Below are 17,914 nucleotides of genomic sequence, written 5' to 3' on the forward strand. Positions count from 1 at the left end.
TTTAATAGCTATTAAAATTAATTATTGATGGTTAGACAGTACATTTGTCTTACAATGGAAGACAAAAAAATAAATCCTCTATCAGTCTGTCTTGTTCTGAAGTGTGTACATCCCTGATGGATAACATACTATTTGAAGGAAACCTTTGCTGTCAATCTCTTAAAATCTCACTTCAAAGGGAATATGCCAGGTGCTCACATACCCTTTCACTATCCAGCAAAATAAACAGAATATTCTTGTGCAGATTGTTCGTTTGTTTTCATAAATATGTGTATATATATAAAAACATTTATAGAACTTTCTAGAGCAGCAGATTTCAAGTTGCTGGTTAATTTTGCCCCATTTTCATCACTGAGCATCTCTACTAACTGCTCCCAAGAACCGCGTGGTAAGGAGAGTGACAGTGACTTATTTTGGAAAGAAGCAAAGGGTACCACTACTAATGCACTTCCTTGCTTTAAGTGCTCACAGATGTCAGGAGGTTTGCACAGGTGTGCTAGCACAGAGGCCAAAGAGGTTAAGAGGCTCACTTGCCTTTGAGACTCCTCTCAAAACTGATGAGAAGATATCACTACCTACCATGCATATGTAGATGTCTGAAATAAGCCTCAATTAGGCTCATTTCCTTCTCCTGTAAGCATGACGTTGTATTTTAAATCTGCTCTGTATCACAATGAGTTAATGTGTTATCACACAGTGGCTGAACAGACCTTTTTATTGTCACTGGAAAGTGCCTGTGCAAAAAGTGGTATGTTGTTCTTGCTTTTAGAATGTGAAAAACTAAGAAAAGGCAGTGACGTTCAAATCTGATGACTAAGGCATCTGGCAGTCCTCACAGCACTGTGCCATAAATCCCCAGTGGACAGCCTGGGTTTTAAAATAAGCCTCACTGGAATTCAAACTAGACTTTGCTGTGGCCAGAATAGATATGATGCTTGCTAAATTACAGGAGAATGGAGTATTCCTATGAAGAGGAGAAAGTGAAAATTTTGGCTGCACATTGATCTAAACAGAATCTGTCCAGATTAGAAAGCTGTGCAGACTTGATTATCTTCTTTCTTAAATCAAATCTGACTACAGAAGCTGACTTATCTTCTTTATAAGAATCGAAGACAGAAGGGTGAACAGAAATCAAATTCCCCTTTTGAGGGATAGAAGTTTTGACCTTAAAATTAGATAAGAAGCACCAATTTTTAGCTTCAGGATAAAGAAAAGTTGCTTCCCCAAAATCCTGTAACTCGGTATAAATTTCAAAGCTTATGACTTGCAGATAGAAATAATGAGCTTTACATTTTCAAAGAAAACCTGTATGATGGAGAGAAACCTAACGCTGCCCACACAGTTTATGCAGGATTTGTTTCAGGATCACATGTCCACATCAAGCGGAGGCAGAACAGAGCTGCAGGGAAGTGAACATGTAAGTGCCTTAATTTCATATGCRTATGCCATACGCGTAGGTTATACCTGCATATAGGCTATAACCTATAAACAATAGGTTATGTATACAGATTTAGCTATCAATTATAGATCTGGAATTAAGATAAGCCAAATCACATTTTTTTCATTTTCTTGATTTAAATCTTGATAGAATCATGCAATTTATAACCATTCCAAAATGTAAGGATTATATAATATTTCCTAATACTCTCAGTTACCATGATGCAGTTTCTAAAGTAGCTTTGATAGATTATAAGAAATATACTATATTTAAATTCTTTCTATAGATGTGTTGATGTTTATTTAGGCTACAACGATTACTTACGCACATAGTACATAATTCTGTACATAGTATATACACAGTTTTAATGAGCTAAACTCCTTTGGGGTTAAAGATTTTATCAAAGGAATAAAACCAGGCCTTTGTGAAGCAGTGCAGTAGTAACCCACTGTCCTGCAGCCATGTGCAAAGGCTAACTCTAATGTTATCTTTTAGCAAACCAACAGAGAAATTGGTGAGGGTACCTCAGTATGGAGCCCTAAGTGGATCAACATTCACTTATATTTTAATAAGGGTAACTGGGTAAGTCGCCAGTGTCTGGGGAAACACTTTTTTTTTTAACCTGTGTAAAAGTATTGTAGTATTTGTGTGGGCCTTGAGATACTGTCACTATGTTTGGAAAGTGGAGCATGAAAGGTCGTTTACGTCAGCATTTACTGAGGAAGCAGAATTTGTTCCTGGGTTTGCACAGCAGCAGCCACTCGTTCTGTGCATATCAAGTGCTGAGGCCTCCCTTGGGAGGGACACACTGAAGGCTCAGCACCCAGCCCAGCTGAAGCTGGGTGAGAACGTGGGAAGGCCTGGGACTGTTAGGAGGAAGGTGGGACTGTGAATACTTGATGCTCCCTCCTGTCCTATACGCCAGTTTTCCCAGTTGGTCCTTTCCACTAAACYACTGCTTTGCTCTCTTGAGCAAGAAGTTGTGTGCTCACAGCAAGGACCTTATGGAAGTATGAACGCTCACTGACATTGAGCAAGCTGCATCTCTTCCCAGATGGTGAATATTGCAAATCAATATTGTGGAGTGATTGACCAGCACAAGAGTGTTGTCTGTGACTTTATTTACTATTTTATTTTTAATGAATCTTGCAATTGTACTTTGCATTTTGGCTTGCATCACAGTGATCTTGGCAAAGACCAATACGAAATGTTTTACTTATGACACATGCTGATGTACTGATAGAATACAAGATTTAGTTAGGTAATTTCAAAAGACCCCAATCTAAAATATGTTTTTATTCTTAAGTCAGTAATAGTTCTGGTTAAAACTAATAAGGAGAGATGCCTCTATGTATAGGCCCTTTCTTGGACCTACATACTTGACTGATGAAGATAAATGCATAACTCAACAGTAGCTGTTAAATCAAGAATGATCTGCCTGGTGCCCCTGCTCTGTGCCTGCACTGCCTGCTGTARCCAGTTGCTTTGTGACCGGTTGTCAGAAGTGCTGTCTGAAGATGGAGTTTGGTTTCTGCTTGTAAATGGGATGTGAAGTAATATTCACTGCTTTCTAGGTGCATCTTGGCAGACTTTGTGCATGTAATATGTTACTAGCTGCTTGGTAGGACTGGTGACTCTTTAATGAATATTCACTCAACACTTTGAGTTACGACTATTTTAAAATGTAGATAAAGCTGGAGTCTGCTCTTGGATGCTTCAACAGCAGTGGTGACAAACCACAGGATGGCTTGTAACTACTTGGAAGACAGTGACACATTAGTTGGAATTAGATGTATGACAAATCATGTCTGAGCTCTGAACTTGCTTATATTAATTCCTTTGTGTAGGATTGAAACAAGATGCCTGGGAGGTTTGACCAGCACAAACCACAGTAGCTGGCCATTTGGCATCCCCTGCAAGGCTTCTTTCTCCTCTGTGTCTGTAAAAGCAGTGGCTGAAGCTGACTCAGTATAAGTGCTTTTCCTGTCTCATCCCACCTTCCTGCTCATGGCATAACTATAGTAACATCCCACTGATGCAGTTCTTTAAGAACTTAAAGGCGTTGTTTTGTGTACAATTCCCTGTCTAAGCTGAAATTCTTTTTGGAGAGTTCAGAGGTTTTGCTTTTTAGTCAGTCTTTCTTCAGGACCCTACCTCAGCAAAGTCAAAGGTTGTAAATTAGTACCGTGTAAAATAAAGTGGAAAGGTTTTCTTTTACCTTGCCTTGTTTGTGATAGCTGCTTGCAAAATCTTACAAAGCCAGGGCTGATTTCATGTGCTTAAGCCACACTTCCTGTTCTTAACATTTTTGGATACCCTTAATCTACCCTTTAGACCTATGTATTTTAAGGTATTATAGTTAAGAGTCTCTATGGAAATTACTCCTGATCCTCCAGCCTCTTTACAAAGACAAACGAGCCCTAAATAAAGCCTTGGCTGCTCAATTAAGCAAAGTATATTTGAAGCTCACRTGCCCACTAGGATTTCTTTCTCTCATGTGTTAGAGGACATAAGAACTTGGGATGTCTTTGCCAGCAGATGCAGCCTCTGGTGGGTGGCTTCTCCTCGCAGCTGTTCATTCCTGGATTCTCCTTGTGCTGCCATCTCTTTTCTCATGTTCTTGTGGCTAATAATGTTCCCCTGGTACTTGTGTGGTATGTCCTCCAGCTGTAACTTAATTTTTGCCCAAACATTTTCATAATGGTGTTCCCTGCACAGCGTGAGTATTGATAAGCACCTGCTTGGCTAAGGATATTTTAGGATATTGGGGTGTGGTGATAACTGTAAAGCCAGAAATAGCTCACAAGGCACCTTTTTATTTATTTATTTAGTAAACTGATTTGTATTGGATGTATCACTTGCAAAGATGTTAGTATTTCACTCAGCACTACCAGCCTTTTATGAAACAAATCTCTCATAACATGCAAATTTTGTGCTTTTTGGTGTAGTAAATGAGAATTTTCTTTGAGTGAAAATGTAAGTATTACATATTCAGCATACATGTTAAAATATCTTGGCTAGGGGGAGGTTTTAGGCCCATATTTCAGAAGGGAAAAAAAAAAAAGCAACTTCTTCACCAAAGATAAATGATTTCTGTTCTGTAAAAAACATTAATGCTACCACAGTTAACAACGTGACTTTAAGAAGAAAAAAAAAAATTGTTTTTTAAAAAAAGCTTTTTGCTCCTTTTGGTGGGGGAGGAAGGGAGGAAAATAAAAGCTTCCCCTCCCCGCCGCCCTGTATTCTGATTTAGAACAACAAAATAGGGTTCTGTGAATTTTATTTGTATTTTGCTTTTTTTCCCTGCTCTCATTTCTTAATAGGTGTGTGTAACAAATCCTTTCAGAGTTAACTACATATTCAGTAATCTTAACAAAAAAAAAAAAAAAAAAAAGATCTGGCAAAGATGATGTTTTATCAGGAAGTTAATCATTCACTTGCATAGTAGCGTATTGTTAGTTGATGTTACTAATGACTCTTGTAAGCATTCCTATAACGCTTGTAAAGTTCCTATAAAATTGTACAAGAATCATTAGACAATATCCACATAGTTTTAGACTTGATTCTTAGGCAGACTTGGGACTTTCCTCTGAGGACAGAGGAGATATTTTTCAATTTTGAAAAAGCCAATATGTTGAGACTACWTGGCAGCTGCCCTCTGTGTAGGTAAGTTCTTAACCTCGCCACTAAAACTGTCGCTAAGATCATTAGCAGTATGGCCCATATGTTATTGCTGCCTGTAATTTGTATTGCTTCTTGTGCAGTAAGTGCTGCCTGTTGCCTGCAGACCTGGTAGGATCAGGTAAACAATTTTGCTTTGGAGTGCACTTGGACCGTGAGCTGGAGGGTTTCTCTGATTGTGAGACATAGAAGCTCTTGTTTTAATTGCAGRTTTACTGTGGAATTCGTCAAATGAAAGGTTCAATGAAAAAATCTGAGACCAGGCTGCTCTTCYCTGTGCTTCCCTGCCTTTAAAAGTGTTGCTCTTTCAGTATATGCTTATGAGACAAAGTGATATTAGGAAAGAATTGAATATAGTATTAGAAGGGTATTAATGCAAGTAATTATGAGCTAGAAATAAGAAGGAAACATCATGTTATTAATCTGCTCTTCAAGCACTTGCTTTACAGATCACAGTTTGTTTTTCTTTTGTAGTCCTTTGGATCTGTACATGGGATGATATGATTTTCAGTGCATAGGATATGATATGTTTCTCAGCCAGCTCGTATGCTGCAATGCATTTTCTCTTGGTTTTGAGGTTGAAAGAGAGAATAAATTACTAAGAAGTGTCTGGAGAGATCAGAAAMTTTCCCTGCATGTTGGTGAAACTGGGATTAGAAATTGGATTCAGCCTAACTCGACAATGCTGTGTAACAGTATCCAGTAAAATCTCTGTCCAAACTTTTAACAACTTTTTCCTCTCAGTGAGTATGTTCAAAGATAGATATTTATCATTATACATAACTTTGGAACTCTCACTTCAAGTCCATARCAACCACTGAAATAATAGTTAAGTGATGTGGATTGTAGCATTTCAATTGATGAGTAAACCATTCCAGTATATTGGCATGTGGCCTCTTTGCTATGTAACAGTGTTTTTCATAAAGTATTGCCTTAGCAACAGGTCTGGATGACATTGGGTAGCTGTTTGCTGCTGACTGTTAGAAATAAAACAGAGCCTTTTAGCAACACATGTGTAATGTCTCAAGGTAAAGTAACCCGAAATAAATGCCTGTGATCCGCTGAGAATGTAGTATGAGGCACATCAAGCCAAAGTCTGACTTACTGACTTATGAAGTTAATCCTTCCGTGAAAGTGTTTCTGCATGTTGAAAGCAAAACTATATATACTAGCAACATGTGCAACAAATGAAAGATGAAAATAAAATAAAGAATATTGATGGAGGTTGTATTGCAGATGCTTTTAAGGATAGAGTATCAATTCTTTTGAAGGCTGTAAGAATTACAGTTCTAGAGAAACTACTTCTGGATGTGTAATTTCAATTGAAAAGATTTTTGGAAAAAGGGGATATAGTGAAGAATTTAACTCTTCTGGCACTGCTGGAAAGCTGTCAAATGAAAATGGCGTGAGAAATAGAAAATGAAATAAAATTCACGATATTGTCAAAGCAAACTTTTTTAAAAAAGAGAAGTCAACACATAAAGTTATTAGACTATTGTTATGTCCCCTTTATCAGTTTATTTTTATTATTTTAAAGATAAGAATACAGACATTACTGTAAAGGATAACACGGACGATTTCTGCCTCCGAGATACATTGAGCATTGCGTCAACAGACTCCTTTGTTTCCACAGCTGAGGTAAGACTTTTAATTTAATTGCTTTTTTGAGGATTCTRGCTTCTATTTGAAGAGTGGAGAGGAGAATCCTAGCTCCTTGTTTATTTTCGTAAATAAAATTTATTTCYCTTATGAAAAAAGAAAACAGCCTCCCTCACATAACTGTAATCAGCTTCCTAATAGTTCAAGTAACACAATTAAAATGAGATAYGATTGCAATTCACAGCTACCTATTCAAGTAAGTTACATTCACACCATAGTAAATGTCATCTACCTCTTCCTCCTCATCTTGAACAGAACCACAAAGAATACATAAAGAAAGAACCTTTGGGTAACTGCATTGCCTGTTAGCTCCAACCTGCGATGGCTTCCTTGGAATATTCAGAATAATTCATATACAGCCATGTACCTACCTGAATGAGGACTGTCCCATGTTATACTCTCTCAGGAGGTGAAGTCATCTTGAATAATATTCTCCAAATACAAGAAAGACGATTGGTCTCAGACATTGCATTCTGTGTTAGTGATCACAGTCATGTAGCGCTACAGCTGAGCCACTGACAGCTCAAAAAAGACAGACTCACATATACACCCTTTGCAAGTGTCTTTTGAATCACTGTTATAGGAGTTTTTTTCTATGACACGGTTACCTTGATTTAGTAATTTGCATTAAGTTATGATGGCAAATTTAGCCTTATTCTCTAGCAGAGAATTGGAACAAGACCACAATTCAAGCTTGCTTTGACTCTTTTAGATCTTGTATATACCTTTTGGATTAAATTTTCTCAGTAGTTTTGCAACTTGTGTTACCACACTGTTTGGGAAAAAATATCCTATCCTGAAACACTAAATTATTTGTTCTTGATAAAGAGTCAGAATTGAGCCTAAATTGGCTTTAGATCTTGTYTCTCCATATCCTGAATATAGTGTCTGTATTTTGATATCTCAAAGCAACTTCTGTCAGGTTTTTCCTTGGGGAATGAGGAAATCTGGAGACACTCTTCCTTTGGAGCCGCTCTAACCCTTGCCAGTAGAACAAGCTCTCTGATTGCCTCTCTTWGATTTAATGGTAGATTCTTGACAGGCTGTCCCTCAACTGCTAGAAGGGAGACCTGGAGATCAAGAGAGCAACAAACATGTTGAAGTTTGAACACCATCAAACTGCTGGGTCCAACATGAGCTTAACTACAGGACCAGTTAGCAACATAGTGGTAACATATTGGGGCAGCACTGCACACAGTAGCTAAAACTGAGCTCTTAGCCAGTTATCTTCCTTAATGAGCACAGTGTCACCTTCATGTAAAATTTTCTCCATTCTTGGAGAGGGGTATGGCGAGAGTGCTTTAAATTAGCGCTGCAGTGGCATGAAATAATTACTGCTTCTCAAAGTATTTCAGTTCTTGACAGATAACGGCGATCACTTTAGTAATAACTGGCTTAGTTAGCATCGAGGTATTAAACTTTCCATTCTGGACAATATAATGGCATGTAGCTTCTCACTTACTTGATATTTCCCTTCTGTTTTCTTGCTCTTGCAAAGAGATGGAATGTTCGAGGTTAAGGGAAATGAGGGTTTTCTAGCTTCAGATTTACTCTGCCAGTGGCCAGTTTGCATTTATCCTCTTCTCCCTGGTTGCAGTAGTTGTCCTAAACAGTGTATGATGATAGAAACATTTTTCAAAGCTTTTTAATATGGCATTTTTATTTATTTATTTATATGTATGTGTGTGTATATATATATATATATATATGCATCTGCTACTGTGTGTGTTTGCCCTGCTGGAATTATTATTAATTTTACATTCTGAAAAATTACAAAATAGTAGCTTTTTTGTGGTCACACGGTGCTGCAACCTGTTTTGGCAGTTATTAATATTCCTTCTACAGTGCATYCTGTCCCAAAGAGCAGGATTATATGTTTTATGTGGCTCTGGTTTTACAGATTAGAAGTGATTTCCCTGTTTCAGTACTGATACACAGTCAAGTTCAGGTCAGTGGCTTGCAGAGAGATGCAAGGAATCCAGAGGCAAATATTGATGCTTCAATGGAAGTCGATAGGGAAATGCCTTGGGAGGTGACATGATTGCTGTCTTGTGTTATCCTAAAACACAGCATAGGAAGATGACTTTTGAGAAAGGGAATGTACAAAAGTAGGACAGCTGGCGGAGCGTGGATCACACCTTTTGGAGCTCAACAGGATAGCAGGGGAGTGTGTCAGCACGTCGTCCTGGCTGGGGCTGACGCTCAGGAGGCTGCTGAGAACCAGGCACTTAGTTCCTCTCACAGAGCTGCGCCAGCCTGGGGACCTGCAGTGCACAGGTGACTGAATCCCCATGAAGATGATTTAGAGGGACAGTTCCCTCCCCAGGCCYGGCCAGGCTTCCCTTCCTAAACACAGGCAGTTTCTCACAAGCACTGTCAACGTGTTGGAAAGCCTGTCTGCCTTAATTAAAAGTTGTTGATACTGCTTAGTGTGATCAATGTTTTTTTCCCCTTTTGAAACAGTCTGCCATCAGCTTGGATTTACGAGAGTTAATATCCTGTTCATACTCTTGCTATCTTGACTGTGGTGTGATCAAAATAGCTATCACCCTTGGCATGAGTACAGCAGTGAGTGTGCCAAGTAAAGGTCTCTGCTTCTTCTTTCCTGACTTCCATGGCATTTCTAGCAATTGAATGTTTTTTCCTACTCTCTCCATCAGTTTCATTGCTGCCTTTCCATTGCCATTACATATGGCAGCTTGCTCTGTTCTCACATGTTAATAGAAAAGAAACTGAAGTCCTATTATCAAACAGCTTGCTTTTTTAGTACAAATATTAACTCAATTCCAAGGTGAGGATTTTTTTTAGTCTTATGAATAATTTTGTATATATAAATATAGTGTATTATTTGCATATATTCTWTATATGTTGTTTGTATACTGTCTGTTAGTAAAGGTGTTACTGATATATAATCTATATATACTGCAGATATATTTTCCATATGCATACACACACACACACACATTTTAATAATAAATAATATGTTCTATCTTTTTTAAAAAATATTTTAACCAACTCTTTAATCAAGATTAAAAAAAAAAATGTGTTTCAGCTTACAGAGCACAGAGAGATTCGTAATTCCTACGGTCTAGATTCCCTTTGCCATTGCCCACTGTACGAAGAAGCTATGCACTTGGCAGAAGAAGGCAAAATTTATTCCAGAGTGTTAAGGTATTGATTGATGTTTACCTGAATATCCAAGGGGGAGGAAAAAAAATGTTAAATATTTAACAAAGAAATTATTTCAAAGAAAAAAATGACTTGTGTCAGGTGTTATTTCTAAATGAGGAAAGAATTAGACCTTTAGTCTAATTAGTCTAATTTAGAAAATTAGTGTATTTTCTTGTGCTTTTCTTCTTAATAATTGGTATACCTCTGTTTCATATAGAACTGAAATGTTGGAGTGTCTAGGAGACAGTGACTTTCTTGCTAAGCTTCATTGTATTCGGCAAGCTTTTCAGGTAAATGCAGAGTTTTATGTCTCATTAAACCTAATATATATGACAATGAAACTAACGATGCAGGATGTGCAAGCATTTTTGCAATATATCRTGTAATTAAATGTTTTCTTCTTGCTTTTGTTTTTGTAATCATTTAATGGGATACACTTCCAGAAGAAATCACTGATGAGCTTTGAAATTTTTGATAAAAGTTTGATTGGAGATTTTGCCACTGTACTGATATTTTATAAGCAAAACATATACTTTGTATTTGACTGAAATAATTAAGATCACATAGTATATAGCTTATTAATTAATGTGTATGTTTTCTGCAATTTTTCTAGATAATTCTTTCAGAAACAGCTAACAGAATATTTCTTGCTGAAAGTGGAAGGAAAATTTTATCCGCTTTAATTGTGAGAGCRCGAAAGGTAAAGCCCTTTTTTGAAACTCATGTTTTACATTAAATGGAACTTTTACTAGAATTCACTTTTTTTGCTGTAAATAAACCTTCTTTTAGCTTGGCACTTACTGCTTTTAATCCTCAGAATCCGAAGAAATTTGAAGATGTCTTTGATGAAATGATATACTTTTTGGAACAAACAGATCACTGGGATAATACAGAAATGGAACTTGCTGCTAGAGGGGTGAGTGTGAGTTTCTGAAAAGTGTCTTTACTCTCTATTTCATTATGTAAACTGTTGCCTATTAAAACGGACTTTTATTGTTCAGAACTATGGGAAAGTCAACTTTATTGTTACATTGTTAAGTCAGAGAAATGACACCCACCATTCAGTGTAATATAASAAAACATCTGATCTTTTTCAAATTGTTTCAACTTCTGACAAAGTATTTTTAAAAACAACCATGRCAAATCTGGATGTTAATGTAGAATTGAATACTGACACATGCTTATTTCCGGGGCTGAAAGAGATATCAAGTTACTTAAATCATGTTGTGATTTAATATAGGTGAAAAACCTGAATTTTTATGATGTTGTTTTGGACTTCATATTAATGGATTCCTTTGAAGATTTAGAAAATCCACCAATATCTATACAGAATGTAGTAAACAACCGCTGGCTAAATTCTTCCTTCAAAGAAACAGTAAGTTTTGATGTGTAATTTCCATATTCATTATTCTGTAGCACATTGCAATAGGCAGAGGGTGTGAGTGATGTGACACTGGTGTGAGCATATTGGTACAGAACTCTGACTGGCTGAAACCATTGTCTTGATGCTCTGGGCTTTATATTCTCAAAGAATACTATAATGAGGAGAATAATTTCATCCTTTTTATCCAATTAAGTATCAGTGGCAACAATTGCAGCATAAAGATTGTATCTTCCTAGTAACAGCATTAAGTTAGAAGCTAAGAAAGTACAGCTTCTCTCTGTGTGAAGTCTAGTTCAGCTTCTAATATAACTGAATATGCACCTGAAGTTTTCCTCAGCAAAAATGAATGAAATGTATTATCTATTTCTTTCATAATTCAAATTTGAAATCTATCAATCTGGGCCAGAAATATTCAGGGTGAATGATTATGTTAGAGAAAACATTCTGGCTTGTTCTGCAAGAACAGAAAGTAGAGTTTTACAAGGGAAACTTCTGATCGCCATGCCTGAGAGATTAATACTGCATAGGTTCGTATGCTGGAGTTTTAACAATAAGTTAGCAAGTAAATGAATGCAATACAGGGATTTAGATGTCCATACCACGTCAGGCTTTTTCGTATGTGTTTCTACATATGTATTTGTCAAATAGATTTGATCCTTCTGTTACAGAAATACTGGCTACTGCCATGATAACCTAACAGAGATGCTATGGTCATTTCATCCGTTTATATCTGTAAACCTCTGTTTCTCCTTTAATTTTTTCTTTCAACTTAAATATTCCCTCTACCAGGAAAAATGCTTGTTATTATATTTCTAATGCAATAAAACTGTGTTTTGTGAGTGCTAAGTTATCTTACACTACTGAAAGAACATCAGATTAGGTCAGAACTCTGTTGCAAGCTATGAGGGGGAAAAGCCTAGTTTTGATATCAGTATATTGTATTTCACAGGTCCATATTAGGACAAAACTACTTAGCTGAATCCACAGCTATTGCAAGAATGTTTTTGTTGAAATGAAAAAAGGCATTTGAATGTGTTCACAGGCTATTCAATATCTAAAATAGCTACTGGTGTCTCAGCATACATTTCGATATGTAATACACTGGTTCTGTTAATCTTAGTAAATGTCAGTTGTTCAACTGTAAAAAGCAGCTGAGAATACAAAATTATGTTCTAATTAATAAGTGTTGGAAAGGTAGACTTCAAAGAAGAAATGTACTAGGTAGAAAATTAGTGGTTTGTATCAGCTGATATTTTGTAACATTTTAAACATATTATCACAAAATRGAAACAGGAAAGTATAAATCCTCAAAATACAAAGATATAGTATTCTGAATTCTAAACTTCAGTGCTTTTAAGATGAAGATGAAGATGATGATGATTATTATTATTATTTAAATTTAGGCTGTGGCCTCTAGTTGTTGGTCAGTACTGAAGCAGAAAAGACAGCAAATGAAGGTAAGTTGCTTTGCAACTTGCTTGGACCAAACTTGCCAGTCAGTCTGAAGAATTTGAAAATCTGCCTTGTAATTTGGAAAAATAAATAACAGATCAACTGTTAATTCTGTGCACATGTTAGTTAAATGAGAGCCAATTGKAGAAATTTAGCTCTTGGGGCCTTAATATCTACTTCTCGGGGCAGGGAGGGAGTTGGGGGGAAGTCCTGTATGATTCTCAAGGCAATTTAGGTGTGGTCAGCAGTGGTGAGAGGCCGAGGTCACTCATCTTTCATCTGACCTGCTTCGAGCTGGGCTCTCAGGCCTGTGGCCCTGCATCATCTCCACAGCCAGGTGGAAGTTCCTTTGCCTGCCCGAGCTCCCCCTTCCTCAGTAGCACCAGGAGCTCCAGCCAAGGAGCCTCCCTCGCCTTTGCCTCAGGTGCAGGGGACTGAATAAAACACCAGTCTGTCATATGGGACGTCAGAGTAGATGGCAGATGGTTGAAAAACTCTTTGTATCTCTTTGTTTTCAAACTTACTAATCTTAAAAAAAAAAAAAAAAAAAAAAAGTAGCACTTTTTTCCTTCCTCCGTATAATATAAGAGCTTGGGTTGCATCAGCCTAAAGTAAAGGTTTCTTTTAGGCTTTCCTAAAGACTTAATTTCCTGTGATAGAGGCTTACTACATTTACTATACAATTCTTTTTCCCTCCAATTTTTACACTGCTAGGTGCCTGATGGATTTTTTGCACATTTCTATGCTATATGCGAACACATCAGCCCTGTCTTGGCATGGGGTTTTCTGGGCCCTAGGAACTCCCTGTATGACTTATGCTGCTTCTTTAAGGTTTGCACCTTTTTTTTTCTTTTTTATTACCTATTTATCTTAGCAAGACAAAATGCAACAAAATCTTCCAGATTAAACCAAGTGAGAATTTATTAATAAGCTCGTACTTACATTTTCTTAGAATTAACAGTAACAAGTCATGAAAATATTTATTTTCATATTAAACAATTTTTATGTATTTGTTTATTTTTAGGTCTACAGCTGTTTTGTAAATTCTGCTTTCGGCGGATTTCTATTTAAGCACCAAAAGACATAAATGGAATTATGGGGGAATATTATGTGTAAAAGAAAGAAGTAGCATTACGTAGTGTAACATAGCATTTTATTGTGGTTCTTGTAAGTGAATACAAGATTTCTTCTTTCTTTGTTTTATTTCTTTTCTTTTTTCCCCAATAGGATCAAGTGCTTTTCTTCATGAAAGACATTTTTGACTTTGAGAAGGTGCGGTACTCGACTATGGAGAGCCTGGCCGAAGATCTGATGCAGTTACTGATGCGGCGCACGGAGCTCTTGGCCACCTACCTCGGCGCCGATTCCCTGCGACACGTCGGTGCGTGTGTGAGTGCTCATGGCCACGTCATGACCAGTGGCCTCTTGGAAGCGAAGGTGCAGTGAGCTTAAAACACCTGGCAAAGGCCGTGGACTGCACCTTGAATTGCTCCTTCCCACCTTTCTTTCCATAACCCTATAGCTCTTGCTGCTCTTACTGAGCTAACATCTGAAAATGTACCAAGTGGCTGTATGTGGAAAAGGACTCAGGGAGGCTAAAAAATGCATCTAGGAGAAGACCTGGTGAGCGTAATATTGTATATATCTAAATTAAATTTGCAGCTCAGCTGTCACTGTATTTATATTTAATGTATCCCAAAGCTTTTTTCTGTAATATTGGGGTAAAGTTTATTTATGAAATACTGTACTTTTGCCACAGGTAATTTGTGATTGAAAGCTGACGGAGTTGTTTCCTTTGAAGTATTGTACTACAGCTGCACATTACAGTGTCTCAGAGTCATTATGTGTTTAGATCTAGAAGGTGTTTCRGCTGGGGCATATGCAGTCTCTGATTTATGTGACACATGTGCAGTAATTACACTCTCAAAATTCAACATGTTGCTGCTGCCCAGAAATTACATTTGTGTGGGTGTGAACTGTCATTTTGTATTGCAGCATAAGAGTAATGCAGTAAATAGAGGCATCATTTGGGCAGTAATGACTTTCACTATGCATTTTTTATTACTTTTTGTTTAAAGATTCCTAATAATCATGAAAATGTTCCTTTGAGACCACTGTTTCWTATATTTTAAAAGCGATGGTTGTTTTGTCACCTACTTTTAAAACTCTTCCTTTTTGTAAAACTATTAGGATTTTATATGGCAGCTGAAAATAATGCCGTTCTTGGTTCAAATGTAGCATTTAAAACTGAATYCTTAAATAAGGCTGTAGGATAACATCTGTTAATCATGAACAGTGGGTTATCATTAAAAGCATTTTAGTCTCACTCACTTCCTTGTAGGAAATCACTTGTCAGTTTAAGAGGAAAATTAAGTAATTGGCACAATCTACATCTATCTACATGTCTATCTACATGAATATGCAAACCTGGCTACGGATATGGGACCCTTAACTTTAGATAGGGGCACAGTACAGTAATGAGGAATCAGAGACTTGCAGCAAAGTTTTCTTTTCTTGCTGTGCTACAGATAATAAATATGAATGATCTCTATATATAATATATAACTGAATTCCCATTAACTGACATGATGTTTCCTAGTTAGCTTTTGAACTACATTTGTATATGCTTTGCTGCACGGAGGCAGCCCACAAAAATCTGTGCTATGTTAAAGAAGTAATAGGAAGTGATTATAAATATTCAGGTACTTCAGAAACATTTTGGTACAAATCTAGCATGTGGAAGCAAAGTTCAATTGGTTACATTTCAACTTAATGTTGCAAACAACCCAGAATGATACCTTAATAGGTATGTGGCCTGTGTTGTTCAACAGACTTTAGTGCAGTCGCTGTGTCAATGCCTTTTGTCTTGCTCATTTGCTAAATGTAAAATGCATCRTATGAAAATGCATCATATGACTTGTGTGAAATGCCAGTTGACTGTGGTTCATAAAAAAGCAAGTATACTTCTATATATAATAATTAAAAAAAATTCTAAATACATTAGATGTATTCCTTGAGATCATGACTGTCAAAAGCCTCTAGAATCATGGCAAAAATGAGGTTCATGTACTTCCCAACCAGAATGCTGTGCCACGTCATCAATATGTTTCATTCAGACTTCTGCTTTTAATTATGTGAATTTCCAAAACATTTAAGGAAAAAAGAGAATGCAGGAATGTGTTGGTAGATTCCTGAATAATGCTGGGTCTTTATGGACCTTTTCCTGAAGAGTGTTCATAAACTGTAATATTCTGTCCATCCTAACCCAAAAACAGAGTTGTAAATTGAAGTGGGGGACAGCTGATTCCTTTAACAGAGAGCGTATGAAGAATATTGACAACAAACCACCAAGCTGAATGACTTGAGAAGTCTGCTGTCCTTGAGAATGAGAATGCCAGATTTGCACCAAGCCAGTGATGGTGTGATGTAACTGCACTCTAATTGTTACAGCATCTTTCATAATCAACATAAAAATTTGGCTTAACTTTTGAAATAAATGGTTTTGAGTGCCCCTTTCCATGCTARTAAGAGTAAGCTGAACTTAAAAGCCATCCTCTTCTGCCATAACTGTACTGCTAAGATCAGAAGCATTGAATGGTATRAGCATTAAACAAGAACTAAGTATTTATATAACTTGTAATTTAGTTGTAATATTACTTTTAATGTGTTTTCAATTACTATTATATTTCACTTTTGTAGTCTTTGATTTCTATCAAGCTAAACATGTCAAATCCAGTGCTAGAAGAAGCATATTTGTGGACTTTCTATTGCCTAAATGAACTGCAATTGTGCATATTAAATAAAATAATGAAATTAATATGAAGAAAAAGTAGTTAACTTATTCTCAGTTGTGTAAGGCATTTCTTTTAATGAAGGAGGGGGGAAGCAACAACTTTTGCAGCCTTTCTGTTGACATCTCATTGTATTTCAGGCTAGAATAACTGACAGGACAGACTGGGTGGTGTATAATAGAAAAATCCAACTTAAATAAATGGAGACTTTTTTTTTGATAAGATAATCCTAATTGATAAATACTTGACATCATTGCTAATCTTTCAGCAAATATGCCACCAGCTCAAACAAAGCCAATATGTATATGGTCGTGAAGACAAAAAGTGACGCGGGCACCTGATAAATGAAGAAGGTCACGGCTTGGGGCGGGTGACAGTTGCACCAGGTTGCACCAGCATGCAGCTTTACGGGGGTGACAAAAGCAGCGCGTGGCAGCTGGTGGGATCCCTGCCCCTCGTGCTCGGGGCMAGGGCTTCGCTGCTCTCGGCTGCTTATGCCAAGCTCTTGTCTCTTGCTGAGGTTTTCAGGAGCGCAGAGGTCTGTTCCTTTGCAAGCCATTCCACTACGGTGAGCTCCAGGCCTGGAATAGGACTTTTCCATTATGGGATCATATAAGTAATGAAATGCAGAGCATAAGTTAAAAAAGGAATATGTACGCTATGCTCGAGCAATGCACCTATAATTTGTTCTGTCCAGATTTTTTACTCAGTTGTAGGTGATCATCCTCCCAGAATTGCTTTAGAGGGAGTTGAAAGCACCATCCTAAATCGGTGCCTTTACTTCAGACAGACAAGTGCAGCTATGTGAAATGCTTGCTGTCCCCTTTATAAGCAATGACTTTTGCCTTCYGGATTTGTGGCCTTTTGTTAAGGCTTAAAAGGCCAATGCTCAACATGATTATTGTCCTAATATTTATTCAGCAAAAAAAACAGTCTCCAGTGTGGGGAAATTTCCTTGCAATTTAAAATGTAAGGAAATGCCATCTTGAAGGAGGAGGAAATTATATATATATTATATATATTTTTATATCTCTAAAGGAAGTAAAGAATCCTKTTTCTGACTGTTTTGCGAACTTTTCAGGGAAACACGCTCCTTTAAAGACRCTCCCCAGGAGCTAGCTGTGGCCCCGGACAGATTCCTGGCCTCCGCTGGCTGTCACATTACTATTATTAGTCGATTGCTCCCGTGTCCATGTGCTATAACGCGGCCCGCGCCGGGAGCGGGCGGCTATAAAAGCTCCCGCGGGGCTGGCCCGCGCCCGCGGATGCTCCGGCCTCGCCAAGGGCCCCTGAGCGCGGGGCAGCGGCTCGGCGCGGTGAGTGCCTCCGTCCCCGTGA

The 17,914-nt window shown here is 37.5% G+C and overlaps 1 protein-coding gene across 1 annotated transcript in view; it reads left to right on the top strand.

The window, feature by feature from the left end:
• Positions 1–16,270, top strand: part of MIGA1 (mitoguardin 1) — a 30,100-nt gene extending 13,830 nt beyond the window's left edge. Inside the window, exons 7-15 of the mRNA XM_026037906.1 lie at positions 6,657–6,757; positions 9,831–9,949; positions 10,167–10,239; positions 10,563–10,649; positions 10,767–10,865; positions 11,190–11,324; positions 12,737–12,790; positions 13,500–13,616; positions 14,013–16,270. Coding sequence (XP_025893691.1) covers positions 6,657–6,757; positions 9,831–9,949; positions 10,167–10,239; positions 10,563–10,649; positions 10,767–10,865; positions 11,190–11,324; positions 12,737–12,790; positions 13,500–13,616; positions 14,013–14,231 — 1,004 coding nt within the window. The 3' untranslated portion in view covers positions 14,232–16,270. The remainder of the gene's footprint in view (positions 1–6,656; positions 6,758–9,830; positions 9,950–10,166; positions 10,240–10,562; positions 10,650–10,766; positions 10,866–11,189; positions 11,325–12,736; positions 12,791–13,499; positions 13,617–14,012) is intronic.
• Positions 16,271–17,914: the final 1,644 nt, after the last annotated feature.

The sequence above is a fragment of the Nothoprocta perdicaria genome, unplaced genomic scaffold (genome assembly GCF_003342845.1).
Source record: "Nothoprocta perdicaria isolate Ctin4 unplaced genomic scaffold, notPer1 scaffold_20, whole genome shotgun sequence".
Classification (NCBI taxonomy): Eukaryota; Metazoa; Chordata; class Aves; order Tinamiformes; family Tinamidae; genus Nothoprocta; species Nothoprocta perdicaria.